We start from the raw sequence: 15,798 nt of genomic DNA, 5'->3' as shown, positions 1-15,798 counted from the left end.
TTTTTTTTTTTATTATCCAATATAATCTTGTCTATAAATCATACTGGAAAACCTTGGCTAACTCCAACTTTTTTCTTTGTGTTAGTAGAGTTTTATCTAAAAGACCAGGGTATACTTTAGATGTCCTGCTTCTTAAAAATGGAATATGGTCAAGGTTTTCTTGAAAACTAGGTATTGTGCTAAAACTGAGGCTATAGATGATATGAAACATAGGGCTAAATAGGTACTGACCCTAATAGTGGCCCTGGAACTTCTTTCCTTGCAGAAGGTCCATAACAACAGCTTCCTTTGGTTATTTGCCTCTTTTTCATTATTAAGCTGAAATAGAGCCAGAGGTGTGGGGAAAAAGAGAGGTCAGCCTGTTACTGTGTTATTATAGATAGAAGTAAGTTTAAGAGACTCCATTTGGCTCTGTATTTGAGATGCTGTTAATCTGTGACTCTACCCCCAATCTTGTCCTTGCTAGAAACATCGCTGTGCTAATCAAGGTTGAAAGGATTTTGGGCTGTAAGGAATGTGCTTTGTTAGCCAAATGTTTAAAGCCTGCTTGTGGTTGAAGGTCAGTACCACTCCCTTAAATCTCAGTAAAAGAAAAACATCTGTCTCCTGCCCATCCCTGGGAAAATGTAACATTTCTGTGTATCTGTATGCCTTACTGCTGAATTACTCCCTTATCTTTTTGGTAATAAATACTGAGGGAACTCAGAGACCGGTGCCAGTGTGGGTCCTCTGGAAGCACAGCACTGGCCCCCTGGGGCCTCGCTTTTCTTTCTCTATACTTTGTCTCTGTGTCTTTATTTCTTTTCTCAAGTCTCTCGTTCCACCTAGTGAGAAGCACCCACAGGTGTGGAGGGGCAGGCCACCCCTTCAAGAGGAAACCCTGAATTTTTAAGTCTTCAATCAGCTGTCTGCCACCGTTTCACATTCCTGAAGGAGCTATATAGAGGCAACATACACCGTTAATTACCACCATGCACTGTAGGGAAATGTAAACCATTCATTATCATAGGACCCTAGATAGATCTGTATGAGATCTCTGTAGACTGCAATGGCTTACGAAGGAGTCAGGAAGGTTCTTTTTGTAAGGCCTACACTAAAATTAGCCTGGGTCCCTTTCTCCTATATCTAACTCTTCCACAAAAGGCCATATGATATATGATATGATATGATATGATATGATATAGTGAGAAGAGGCCCAAAAACAAGAGTTATTTTTCTTTAGTGATTTATAAGTGGTCTAATTCATTTATTCCATCCTTCATTTGCCATAAACACAACCCAGTTTATAGTGTTCAAAGGGGGACAGGCCTGGGGCTTCTATCAAGTACAAGTGGTTGGGAACCCTGCTTCCCTTATACAGTCATAGGCATGTAGGAAGGATGGAAGAGTAGCTGCACAAAGTAGTCCAGAAGAAAGGTAGCTAGTCTTGGTGGGCACCCGTAATCCCAGCTGGCTGGGAGGCTGAGGCAGAAGAATCACTTGAACCCAGGAGGCGGAAGTTACAATGAGCCGAGATCACACCACTGCACTTCAGCCTGGGCAACAGAGTAAGACTCCATCTCCAAAAAAAGAAAAGAAAAGGGCCACAGTTCTTAAAGGAAATAGCTGATGTGCTATGCTCTATTGTTCCAGGAGCTTTTATAAATAGTAATAATTATTTAATGTCTACAAAAACTCAGCCGGGCGTGGTGGCTCACACTTATAATCCCAGCACTTTAGGAGGCCAAGGCAAGAGGATCACTTGAGCCCAGGGAGTTTGACCTGCGGTGAACTATGGTTGCATCACTGTAGACCTCTTCCTCTTCAGCTGCCTCAAAAAACAAACAAACAAAAAGCATAGCCAGATTTTTTTTTTTTTTTTATTCAGTGATGGTAGTGTACCTGTGGTCCTAGCTACTTGCTGCTTCAGAGACTGAGGTGGGAGAATCACTTGAACCCAGGAGTTCAAGGCTGCAGTAAGCTATGATGAGGCTACAGTACTCCAGCCTGGGTAACAGAATGAGACCCTGTCGAAAAACAAACTACAACCCTATAAAGTATTGGCTGGGTGCTATGGCTCATACCTGTAATCCCAACAGTTCGGGAGGCCAAGGCAGGAGGACCACTTGAGCCCAGGAGTTCAAGACAAGACTGGGCAACATGGGAAGACCCCCATCTCTATAAAAAATTTAAAAATTAGCCAGGCATTATGGCACATGCCTGTGTTCCCAGCTACTCAGGAGGCTGAGGGGGTAGTTTGGATTGGGCCCGCGAGGCTGCAGTGAGCCGTGATCACACCACTGCACTCCAGCCTGGGAAACAGAGCAAGATCTTGTCTTTAAAAAATAAAATTAAAATAAGGAATTATCCCCACTTCACAGATGAGGAGACATCAAAGTTATTTAACTTGCCCAAAGTGGTTATACATCTTAGTAAATGCCAGAGCTAAGGCAGTCCAGTCACCCACCTAATCAGTATGATTCGTTGCCTCCCTTTGATATTAATACCCAACAAAAGGCCAACATCCTAGAAATAGAAATCCCCGAGTCCAGAATTATAATTATTTTCTTCCTTCTACTAGAAGGTATACCCTTTAGCAGACCCTAATTGCCTGTTTTTTACACTCATCTAAATGGGAAGACTGGGAACTGCTCTTATTAGAATATGTCCCTGACTCATAAAAAGGAAATGAAGCACCTTATGCCCTAACATGGATGCCAGTTGGAAAGCTTAGTTTTTCAGAACTGAAGCAGCTTTCTCAGCATATTTTCTTGACTTCTAGAAAATCAGTCATCTAGGCCAGGTGCGGTGGCTCACGCCTATAATCACTTGAACCTGAAAGTGCAGGTTGCAGTGAGCCAAGATCATGCCACTGCACTCTAGCCTAGGCAGCGGAGCGAGACCCTGTCTCAAAAAAGAAAGAAAGAAAAATCAATCATCTTCTTTAATGTTAAATGAATTTATCAAGTACTTAGAATAGTGTCTGGCACATATAAGTGAAAAATACATTTTAACACAGCACAGCACACACCACTTCATTTTTTTCTTCACTAGTGCTAAGTCAGCTTTGTACTTTTTTCTTATATGCACTGTTCACATGTATCAAGGATGAATTTATTTTAGTAAGAGGCTAATCATCAAAAAAAATAATTATCAGAGACGATATTTCCACTAACATGACACAGATTTTGGTTAAAGCTTGAATTTGAAAAGAAGTTCTAAGAAAGTCCTTTAATATATTTTTGTAGTGAATCAACCTTCATACAAAAGTCTCTTTTATAATAATTATTTCATTCTGAATAAGCTTGGAAATATGTAGTATAGATCTATGGTGGAGTATTGGATAATAAAACTAGTCCCTGAAATTAACTGTATTTCTTTTTTTACTTCTTTTTGTTTTCTTTTTTCTGGCAGGGAGGGACAGGAAGGCGTGAGGAGGGCAACTCTTATTTCTTTAGGGTGGTCTCTTTCTTAATAGGGTCTCTATCTGCTGGTCTCAGATATCCTATACTCTGGGGGGAAAAAAAACTCTTAAAAGCCAGAAATGAAACAGCCAATGAAAAAAGAATTATGTTCACCCTTCCATCTTTGAGAATTAGGATAATAGTGTTTTCTAATAACCAGAAGCTTTAAAGGTTGCTATTAATTTAAACACAGGAGAAAAGTCCATCTGTGCTAATAATGTAACCTGGGATCCTGTAGTATAGAAATTAGCCAGCATCATCAAAAGAAATTTATTTCCTCCAGTATTGTAAACATTTGTCTAATTTAGCTTTGGACAATTTTGTAGCTACAGTTAGCCTAATGATGCCATTTATGAATTCAAAACATTACCACTTTTGCAAGGATGCACAAAGTTCATATAACTGCACTTACTCAGAAAAGTCTTTCACTTCTCCATTAAGCCTTGGGATCTTTAAATGATTGCCTTTCAGTGGAAATGAATTTCACAAAACACAGTCGGTCAGTATAGTTCTAAGTTTGACTGTGCACTTAGACTACCCGAGAAGCTATTGAGTTTCCAACATCCAAGCCACATCCCAAGCCAATTAAATCAGAATCTTCCTGAGACCCATGCATCAGATTTGTTAAAGCTGCCAGGTGATTACAGTATGTAGCAAAGCTTTTGAACCACTTGTCTCAGGACTGTGATTTAGACACTGTTCTCCAATTCATATCCATTTAAATCCAAATTTCAAAGGAAAATTATACCCAATTCTGTTAAGAACAACACAATTATTGTTCTTCTCATGGTTCTGCTCCATTGCATTTTGATGACTCAATATGCAAAGAATTTCAACTGTTTTTTTTCTGAGCCTGAAGAATTGAGTTAAAGTAGACAAAATGGTATTAGATACAAGACAATTCTTTTGTGCTTGCTCATTTCAAATCCGGTATAAACAGTTGTTGATTTGTTGTTTTGAAGATTGAGGTAGCTTTTTGGGCTTCCACTTGTGATGAAAAATAAACTCCAATTTTAGAGTGACATCTCAAGTACACCTATACGAGTCACGTCGTTAAGTATAACCAATTGTACAGTTTATACACTTTGCACTGATTGTGATCTGTTGTCACTTTGACAATGGCTTTTTTCTATTTTCATACCTCTTTTCACACCTCCTGCTATTTTGCAACTTCTAATTACTATCACCTCTCTCTTCTACTCCACTGCTTTTCATCAATCTACTCTTCTACATTTCAGTTTTAAAATACTTTTTTATAGATAACTCTTGTTTCTCCTACATTTCAGCATAAAAACACCTGTTTTCTAGATATTACCCAAGAATGGCCTTGTGAAAAACAGTAGAAATCAAAGATCTTGTCCTAAATTTTTCACTGTGTCTTCCTCTAAAATATTTCTTGTGCATGCATCTATTACAGATATCACACCATCTTATTTGTTGGGCCGTGAACTGTGAACAAGGGCAGTGCTTTACTCATCTTTGTATGAGTTAAACCAGTACCTACCTCATGAAAATCTGTCAACATAAACTGATAAAAGCTCCATCTAGGCCGAGCATGTTGGCCCACACTTGTAATCCCAGTGCTTTGGGAGGCTGAGGTGGGAGGATCACTTGAGGCCAGGAATTCAAGACCACCTTGGGGCTAGGCATGGTGGCTCACGCCTGTAATCCTAGCACTTTGGGAGGCCAAGGCGGGCGGATCACTTTAGGTCAAGAGTTCGAAACCAGCCTGGCCAACATGGCGAAACCCTGTCTCTACTAAAAATATAAAAAAATTAGTGGGACTTGTTGCCAGGCGCCTTTAATCCCAGCTACTTGGGAGGCTGAGGAGAAGAATCTCCTGAACCCAGGAGGTGAAGGTTGCAGTGAGCCAAGATTGCGCCATTGCACTCCAGCCTGGGCAACAAGAGCGAAACTCCATTTTAAAAAAAAAGCTAAAGACCACCTTGGGCAACATAGCAAGATGGTGTCTCTACAAAGAAAAAATAAATTAACCAGCTTACAGTCCTAACTACTTGGGAGGTTAAAGTAGGAGGATCACTTGAGCCCAGGAGTTCAAGGCTACAGTGAGCTATCATTGTGACACTGCATTCCAGCCTGGGTGACAGACTAAGACCCAGTGCGGAAAGAAAAAAAAAAAAACTACAGCTACCCATACCAGAATTTATGTTGTTCTTAACAGAATTGGGTATAATTCTCCTTTGAAATTTGGATTTAAATGGATATGAATTGGAGAATAGTGATTTTTCTTTTCTTTTCCAGGTTTGTATTTCAGCAGTCGGAAAAATCTGCAAAGGTGGAAAACCAATACCAGTTACTGAAACTAGAAATCAATGAATTTCAACAACTTCAAAGTAAAATCAGTTTAATTTCAGAAAAGGTAATCATTAATTGGCTTATCTGGGACAGTTTTTCCCATTTTACTACCCCACTATCATTTCTCTATCCCAGCTCAGAACTTCTTTCTTCCTGCCTTTTAGACCATTACTATTTTAACTCTCACTGATCTTCCTACCTCTTGACATTCTCCCTTGGAGCTATTTTGACTCAGATTGCATTTTGAAGGACAAGAATTTTTTAATATGACAATTTCTATTATTGAAAAAGACCAATTTCTTCATATTAGCATGATGTTAATTGTCTACTTAAGTGTCAGGTATCTAGAGCATTGAAAATATGGTTGATCATGTCTACAGCCGTACCACCCTGAACGCGCTCAGTCTCATCTGAAAATATGGTTGATCTTTGGACATAAAATTAGAATATGATTAACACTTATTGGGAAAAGATCTATATTTTTTTTCCTTACTTTCTGCTTTTTAAAGATATATGTGTATGCATTTAAGAATGGCTAGCCTAAGCTGGGAGCAGTGGCTCATGCCTATAATCCCAGCACTGTGGGAGGCTGAGGCAGGCAAATCACTTGAGGTCAGGAGTTAAGAGACCAGTCTGGCCAACATGGTGAAAACCCATCTCTACTAAAAATACAAAAATTAGCCGGGTATGGTGCACATGCCTGTAATCCCAGCTATTCGGGAGGCTGAGACAGGAGAATCTCTTGAACTCATGAGGTGGAGGTTGCAGTGAGCCGAGATTGCGCCACTGCACTGTAGCCTGGGCTACAGAGTGAGGATCCGTCGCAAAAAAAAAAAAAAAAAGTTAATAAAAAGAATGGCTAGCCTAAAAGTAAGTATTTGTCCTGTAACCAAATAAGAATTCCAATGAAAATTAAAATAATACCATGTCTATATTGTGTTTCTTTAAGTTACTGATTTCTACTAGATGCATTATTACTATGATTCTTAGAAATGTGAGGCAAATAAACATTTTTGTAATTCCCACACCTCTCAGGAAAAAGTTAGCTGTCATCAATAAGGCATCATGTGGGACTTTTCTGGGTACCAGGGACCAAGCTATCATTGGGAAATATGGCTTGTTCATTTATTCATTCACTAAACCTTTGCTCATGTCACAAGGTAAGCAAGGACCTATGCTTGGCACCAGGGTGGGCAAGGATGTTATAAAAATAGAGATGAAATGGAGCATCTAAGTCTCTGCAGCCCCATGCACAGGATAAGCATATAATCCCCCAGAAGAGAAAAGCCATGGAGGAAAATTAAATATCCTTCACACATGCCAGGGGATTCCATGGATGGTGAGACTAAGGGATTTGGGGAAGGAACTGCAAAGGAGTTGGTATTTTCACATAGGGCTAAAATTGGAATCTGAGCCAGGCGTGTTGGCTCATACCTGTAATCCCAGCACTTTGGGAAGCCAAGGCAGGCGGATCACCTTGAGGTCAGGAGTTTGAGACCAGACTGGCCAACATGGTAAAACCCTGTCTCTACTAAAAATACAAAACTATTAGCTGGGCATGGTGGTTCATGCCTGTAATCCCAGCTACTTGGGAGGCTGATGCATGAGAATTGCTTGAACCCGGGAGGCAGAGGTTTCAGTGAGCTGAAATCACACCACTGCACTCCAGCCTGGCCAACAGAGTAAGACTCTGTCTCAAAAAAAAAAAAAAAAATTGGAATCTGGTTGTAGCTGTTGGGGGAACCCTAACATACCGTTAGAAGAAATCCCAGGGGCAAGAAACTTCGTATATATATATATTTTTTAATTTTTTTGAGATAGGGTCTCCCCCTGTCATCCCAGCTCTCACTCTGTCATCCAGGCTGGAGTGCAGTGTTGGAATAACAGCTCACTGCAGCTTCAACCTCCCAGGCTCAAGCACTCCTCCCAACTCAGCCTCCCAAGTAACTGGGACTAACAGGCATGCTACTGCACCCAGCTAATTTTTTTTTCTTTAATTTTTTGGAGAGACGGGGACTTGCTACATTGCCCAGGCTGGTATCAAACTCCTGGCCTTAAATTACCCTTCTGCCTCTGCCTCCCAAAGAATTGATATTACAAATGTGAGCCACTGTGCCTTGCCAAAACTTCACATATTTAATTAAAAGCTATTGAAGGCCAGGCATGGTGACTCACACCTGTAATCCCAGCACACTGGGAGGCCAAGGTGGGCAGATCACGAGGTCAGGAGTTTGAGATCAGCCTGGCCAACATGGTGAAACCCCACCTCTACTAAAAATACAAAAATTAGCTGGGCATGGTGGCAGGCGCCTGTAATCCCAGCTACTTGGGAGGCTGAGGCAGGAGAATCGCTTTAACCTGGGAGGTGCAGGTTCCAGTGAGCCGAGACTGCGCCATTGCACTCCAGCCTGGACAACAGAGTGAGACTCTGTCTCAATAAATAAATAAATAAATATAAATAAAAGCTATTGAAAACTTATTTTGAACAGAGATTTCTCTTTTTTTTTTCTTTTTTTTTGGGTGGGGGTGGGGGTTGGTACGGAGTTTCATTTTTCTCACCCAGGCTGGAATACAATGGCTCAATTTTGTCTCACTGCAACCTCCGCCCAGGCTGGAGTGCAGTGGCGCAATCTCGGCTTACTCTAACCTCTGCCTCCCCAGTGTAAGTGATTCTCCTGCCTCAGCCTCCCAAGTAGCTGGTACTACAGGTGCATACCACCATGCCCCGCTAATTTTTATGTTTTTAGTAGCGATGGGGTTTCACCATGTTGGCCAGACTGGGCACGGTGGCTCACACCTGTAATCCCAGCACTTTGCGAGGCCAAGGCAGGTGGATCACCTGAGGTCAGGAGTTCAAGACCAGCCTGACCAACGTGGAAAAACTCCATCTCTACTAAAAATACAAAAAAAATTAGCTGGGCATGGTGGCGCATGCCTGTAATCCCAGCTACTCGGGAGGCTGAGGTAGGAGAATTGCTTGAACCTGCGAGGTGGAGGTTGTGGTGAGCCAAGATCGTGCCATTGCACTCCAGCCTGGGCAACAAGAGTGAAACTCTGTCTCAAAAAAAAAAAAAAAGAAATATTCAGTCTTTTCATAGCTTTTTCTCCCATTCTGCCCTGGGAGTAATTTAATAAGAGGTCCCTTTTCACAAAGGTGGCCCTAAAGGGCACCATAACACAGAAGGAGGGGAAAGCAGCTAGACGTAGACACTCATCACAAATGTGTGACCTTGGACAGATCACTATAACTTCTCTTGGTCTCTATTTCATCATTTATTAAGTGAGAAATAATAAGATTTTTATAAAGATCAGGTGAGATATACAGTAATTAAGTGAGAAATAATAAGATTTTTATAACGATCAGATGAGATATACAGTAAGTCCTCAACGTTGTCAATAGGTTCCTGGAAACTACGATTTTAAGTGAAGTGTATAATGAAACCAATTTTTTTCTCATCTACGTTGTAATGAAAGGACATCGAAACAACGTTGTTGGAGGAGCTGCTCTGAATAGTTCCACTTAAAGTCAGTTTCTAAGAACCTACCAATGATGTTAAGTGAGGACTTACTTTATGTACAAATTCTTTAAAAACAATCAAGCACTAATAAAGTACTAGCTCTTTTTCTTTTTTTTTTTTTTTTTTTTTTTCTGAGACAGAGTTTTGTTCTTGTCCAGGCTGGAGTGCAGTGGCTGCAACCTCCGCCTCCTGGGTTCAAGCAATTCTCCTGCCTCAGCCTCCCAAGTAGCTGGGATTACAGGCATGTGCCACCATACCTGGCTAATTTTTTGTATTTTTAGTAGAGATGGGGTTTCACCATGTTAGCCAGGATGGTCTTGATCTCCCAACCTCAGGTGATCCTCCCACCTCAGCCTCCCAAAGTGCTGGGATTACAGCGTGAGCCACCACACCCAGCCCTACTAGCTCTTTCTTTAAGAAAAAATGAGGCCCGGTGTGTTGGCTCGTGCCTGTAATGTCAGCACTTTGGGAAGCTAAGGTGGGAGCATCACTTGAGCCCGGCAGTTTGAGACCAGGCCAGGCAACATGGTGAGAATCCATCTCTACAAAAAAAAAAATTTTAATAAATAAAAATGAAAAACGATTAGAATATGTTGGCGCCCATAAATGCTAGCTACTGTGGCATACTAGTCACTACATATTTGCAGATTAAATCTATAACATCTTGAACTTACTTGGGGTGTACTGCCTTCAGATTACAGTGAGGCTCTGATGAACCTCCTCAACAGGACATTACCTTAGGTGAGGATAAGCTTGCCTCTTCAAAATACTGCTAATAAAACAACTAAACCTAACCATGTTAATGGTTAGTATTTCTCATGATTGATTTTAAAAGGAACTTGTATTATGGCTGTATGTGTACATTTAAAAGAAGTTTTTATTTCCTTGGTTTTTTTGTTTCGTTTTCTTTAAGAGAGTGTGTGTGTGTGTGAGTGTGTTTGAGATAGGGTCTTGCTCGGTCACCCAGGATGGAATGCAGTGGCATGATCATAGCTCACTGCAACCCTGAACTCTTGGGCTCAAGGAATCCTCCCACCTCAGCCTCCCAAATAGCTGGGACTCCAAGCGCACACCACCATGCCCAACTAATTTTTTTGTGTGTGTGTAGAGACAGGGTCTTGCTTTGTGCCCAGGCTGATCTCGAACTCCTAGGCTCAAGCAGTCCTTCTGCCTTGGCTTCCCAACATGTTGGGATTAAGGCATAAGCCACCATGCCCAACCCTTAAAATAAATTTTAAACAACATTTCAGAGTGGTGTTAGTCATTCTTGTTATATACTCTTTAGGTCTTGATTGGGGTGAACTAGAAGGCTTAGGGTCATTCTTCTTAAACATCAACAAACATATTATTTGTACTCTGAGATGTAGGGATTACACAAAGGTATAAGACATGGTCTCTTCTATGAAATTTAGAAACTTTCACATCTGCACCCTGCTAATTCATCAGTCTGTTAATGAGTCCAATTTCGGAGTCACTTCCAGGCCTTTCTGCATCGCCCTCCTAACTTTTTATCTCTCCTCAAAGCATCCATTGCCCCCCCGTGCTAATTCTTTTGTGATACTACTTATAATGTATTGTGATTTTTTTGGTTGCTAGTTTAGCTCCCTTACTCCTCTTTAGAGCAAGCACTGCATCTTTTATCTCCATTTCTCTAGAACCTGATAATGGAACTACCTCACACAGGGTACTCAGTAGATCTTGTTGGGACTCTAGAATATATGATGCGGAAGATCCAAACACTGTCTTCCAATCAAATTGTGAAATCAAGGACTATGCTGTATTTGTCTCCACTGTCTCACACAAGGCTGGCACAGAGTGAACCCTCAAAATTTTTGAATTGTATGTGCTAAGTGGCAAATATGTGGCAAATGCATATGTAATAGGTACTACAGGAATTCAGGTTGTCAGGGCTAGGGCTGTGGAAGAAATGCTGCACTGAGGAGCTGAGATGCGGTCTGAGCCTTGAAGTAAGGACAATGTAACTAAATAAAAAGGAGAGGAGGATAGCATAGGGAGAGGTTAGAGAATTTGAGACTTTATCCTAGAAGTATTAGGGAACATCAAAGGTTTTGTAACAGTGTACCATGATAGGCATGCCAGTTTTTAAAAGCTTACTCTAGTAGTAGTATGTAGGCTAATTTAGAGAGCAAGCAACTGGAAGCAGATATTAGATATTACTTTTTCTAAAATACTTTCCTTCATCACTGAAGTCTAGGTTGAGTCTCCACCAGAGTGCTTCCATAGCTCTTCCCCGTCATAGTGCATATACACTTGTCTTTCTCGTCAATTAAACAAAGCTGCTTAAGGGCAGAACTGTATCTTGTTCAGTATTATGTCTTCAGCGTAATGCTGCAAGCACATGATAAATTAATGATCATTTCTAGGTCTTCCTGTAGTCTCTAAAGCTGTTATCTAAGTATAGACTAAAAGAGGTCTATGACTTGACCTTCTATATTCCAGATATAGATTAGGAGGTGCCAGAGGCTTAGCATAATTTACAAATACTTAAAACATTTTACCATTCAATTTGACTTGTCTCACTAAACTGTTTTTGGATTCATTTTGCCTTTGTAGCTGTAAGACCTGATTCTAGTACTTTCTCTGCAAGAGGTGGTCAAAAAATTTTTTTCAGCAGAAACCCTTCCAGAATTATAGGATTTAGGAAAGATACCAAATTTTATACAAAGTTACAGTTTCTAAAAAGCCAAATAATCATAAAAATAACATCTAAGTTACTTACCATTGGAGTTAAAAAGAGGAAATTGTGATCTATTTCAGTTCCTTTAACATGACTTTTCTCTTGAATATGCTTCCATAGAAGTGCTAAAATATCTAGGATTATGTGTTCAGGTGTGTATTTTATTTTTAACAGTGCTGGCCGGGCGCGGCGGCTCTCGCCTGCAATTCTAGTACTTTGGGAGGCCAAGGCAGGCAGATCACTAGAGGTCGACACTTCAAGACCAGCCTGACCAACATGGTGAAACCCCATCTGTACAAAAAAATAACAAAAATTAGCTAGGCATGGTGGCACGTACCTGTAATCCCAGATACTCGGGGAAGCTGAGGCAAGAGAATACCTTGAACCTAGGAGGCGGAGGTTACAGTGAGCTGAGATGGTTCCACTGCACTCCAGCCTGGGTGACAGGGTGAGACTCTGTCCCAAATAAATAAATAAATAAAACACAGGGCTAACATATTTGTGAAAACTATTAACGTAATAAATGTCTTTGTCAGTATGATTCTGATATACTTGGATATTTTAGACATCTTCAGAATTTTAACATGGCATGTGTTATGCTCCTGATTGTTAAAGTGTGTTTCTCTAATATGAAAATTATTAAGTAGCCTTGGGAATTGTTTTGTGTTATAAATGCAGCTTGAGTCTACTGAAAGCATCCTGCAGGAAGCTACATCATCCATGTCTTTGATGACCCAGTTTGAGCAGGAAGTATCCAGCCTCCAAGATATCATGCATGGCATTCAAAATAACGAAGAGGTGCTCACTCAAAGGATGCAAAGCCTTAATGAGAAATTTCAGAATATTACGGATTTTTGGAAGAGAAGCCTAGAAGAAATAAACATTAATACAGACATTTTCAAATCAGAAGCAAAGCATGCACATTCTCGAGTAACTGTCCAAATTAACTCGGCTGAGCAGGAAATAAAATTGCTCACTGAACGGCTAAAAGATTTGGAAGATAGCACACTAAGAAATATTAGAACAGTAAAAAGACAAGAAGAAGAAGATCTCCTGCGAGTAGAGGAACAGCTAGGCTCTGATACAAAGGCAGTTGAAAAGTTAGAAGAGGAACAGCATGCCCTCTTTGCCAGAGATGAAGATCTAACTAATAAACTTTCTGACTACGAACCCAAAGTTGAAGAATGCAAGACACATTTGCCAACAATTGAAAGTGCTGTTCACTCTGTTCTCAGAGTCTCTCAGGATCTGATAGGAACAGAAAAGAAAATGGAAGACTTGACTATGCAGATGTTTAATATGGAAGATGATATGCTGAAAGCAGTGTCTGAAATAATGGAGATGCAGAAAACCCTTGAAGGAATTCAGTATGATAATCGCATATTAAAGATGCAAAATGAACTGGATGTTCTAAAAGAAAAAGTTCATGATTTTATAGCATACTCAATGCATACTACAGGAGAAAAGGAAACTGTAAAAGAATATAATATAGAAAATAAAGGAATTGGTGGTGATTTTTAAATTCGTGATATTTATTCTGATGAACCATATCATTATACATAAATTGATTAGTCCATTGATTTTGAGTTACTTTGATATGCCTCATCTTATCCTACATTATTGAAAAATAGATGTCCACACAAATGGATTATCCACATAATCAAAGCTTTTTAAGCACTGAAACTTATTTCATTTTAACCATTTTAAATAGAAATGGTTCTTTAAAAATGTTTCTCTACTTTTAAAACAAGATACTTAATACTTTTAATGTTTTTAAAGCATTAGTGGACATCATTATTAATTTCACCTATTATATTGGACCCACATATATTGATGTCTTCAGGGGCTAGAGTATTTACTGCTTCACTAAATGACCCCAATTTGCCATTTTTCACACCTATGTCTCATACCTTTTCTGTCACCTAATCTTGATGTCAGGTTGGTTGGTAATGTGCCTGCCTCAGCCAGTTCTTCACTTTCTTATATAATTCACTGCAGGTTAAGAATCCATACAACCAAGCCCATGGGAATTTTGTGTAAAATAAAAGATAACATGCGTGAGGGAGAGTCTGGTGCCTTTGCTATGAATTAATAGGCACTTTCTGAAAAACTAGGAAGCCTGGGAAACATTTTAGTTTTTGTTAAGGTTCTAAACTGTGTTATGGATACTTGTAAGACTTTTAAAATCAGAGTGAGTATGTTCTTACATAAGGCCTTTCTTAGGAATTATGTGTATATACATCTTTGAAATATCTTTATATACCTGGGTTTTAAGTTCCAACTTGTTAGACATGAGTTTGCTAGATCCATGATCTCCAGATAGTTTACTTAAAAATAAATAGTCCAGGCGCAGTGGCTCACGCCTGTAATCCCAGCACTTGGGGAGGCTGAGGTGGGCGGATCACGAGGTCAGGAAATCCAGACCATCCTGGCTAACATGGTGGAACCCCGTCTCTAATAAAAAATGCAAAACATTAGCCGGGAATGGTGGCGAGTGCCTGTAGTCCCAGCTACTCGGGAGGCTGAGGCAGGAGAATGGCGTGAACCCGGGAGGCAGAGTTTACAATGAGCCAAGATCGCGCCACTGCACTCCAGCCTGGGTGACAAAGCGAGACTCTGTCTCAAAAATAAATAAATAAATACGTAAATAAAAATAAATAAGCCTGTGGTCTGTTTTGAGGGAAAAGTAACATAACTCTGATAATTAGTTATGATAGTAACTATGATAGTTAAAAGTATGTCATTTTAAAGATTTCCCAAACCACTAAATTTGTTTTACGAATTGATTTTATTTGAAATTATATAATGTAGTCAACTATATATGGAAGTTTGTTCTTGTTTCTTTGTCAGTAACCTTACCAGTTTTATAATGAAGTTTTCAGTGGAATTAAAGAACTTGAAAGCAGTCAGTTACAAAAAGGTAGTTTTGATCAAGTAGTTTTAATATGTAAATTTGCAAGTTTTTGGAGAACCCCCAAACTCGTTCTTCATCGGAATTAAGAGGGCCTGTGGTAGACATCCATGAATCATAAAAATAAGCCTGGCGAGTTCTGTTGTTAAGGGGCATAGCATTAATTTTTGCGGTCTTAAAATTACACTTCTTGACTTCTGAATGTCTCTTATTTGCGTGCACTGACAAAATTCTATTTGTTTACTTTTATTTTAATGCCAATAAAATAGATTATAAAGTAAGCTGGAACTTTGTTGTTTTAACCTCCATCCTGTCAAGGCAAATGTAATTTCTTCTCTTATACTCTTCATGTTTAAATATTTTTTTTCTCACCTATCACCACATTTAATATAAGGTTATTTGAACTTATATATACCATGGTAATGGTTACTGAAAGTAAATGAAAACAATGTGGCCACTGTGCTCTATGATGATACAAGGGAAAGAAAAACTGCACTTCTATAAGTATAACATGAGAAAACAAAGTGTATATGTGTGTGTATGTGTGTATAGATATGTAGATATAGACATATCCTGTATTTATGAAGAGGTTTTCCTATTAAGAAATTGTTATTATCGAGATTTAGATGTACTTAATTTGTCTTTTTGTTTCTTCCATTCATTTATTTAACACAGTTGCTTAAAATTTCAAAAACTTTCCTGTATATCAAATATTAAATTACATTGTTAGTCTTTTCTTTAGGGAAAATTACCAATATCCTAAAACTCATTTTTGTATCTTTGTAATTGATAATACATTTTATATCAATTAATTTCTTATACAGTGGCCAGGCACAGTGCCTCATACTTGTAATCCCAATACTTTGGGAGGCTGAGGCAGAATGGCTTGAGCCCAGGAGTTTGAGACAGCCT

At 39.5% G+C, this 15,798-nt stretch overlaps 1 protein-coding gene across 1 annotated transcript in view; it reads left to right on the top strand.

Annotated features, from left to right (window-relative positions):
• IKBIP (IKBKB interacting protein) overlaps window positions 1-15,167 on the top strand; it is a 24,183-nt gene extending 9,016 nt beyond the window's left edge. The window contains exons 4-5 of the mRNA XM_011936888.1: window positions 5,706-5,823; window positions 12,654-15,167. Of these exons, the coding sequence (XP_011792278.1) occupies window positions 5,706-5,823; window positions 12,654-13,496 (961 nt within the window). The 3' untranslated portion in view covers window positions 13,497-15,167. The remainder of the gene's footprint in view (window positions 1-5,705; window positions 5,824-12,653) is intronic.
• Window positions 15,168-15,798: the final 631 nt, after the last annotated feature.

This window comes from Colobus angolensis, unplaced genomic scaffold, assembly GCF_000951035.1.
Source record: "Colobus angolensis palliatus isolate OR3802 unplaced genomic scaffold, Cang.pa_1.0 Scaffold10, whole genome shotgun sequence".
In the NCBI taxonomy this organism is placed as follows: domain Eukaryota; kingdom Metazoa; phylum Chordata; class Mammalia; order Primates; family Cercopithecidae; genus Colobus; species Colobus angolensis.
Note: the sequence above shows the minus strand (reverse complement) of the source record. Positions and strands in the feature narration are given on the sequence as shown.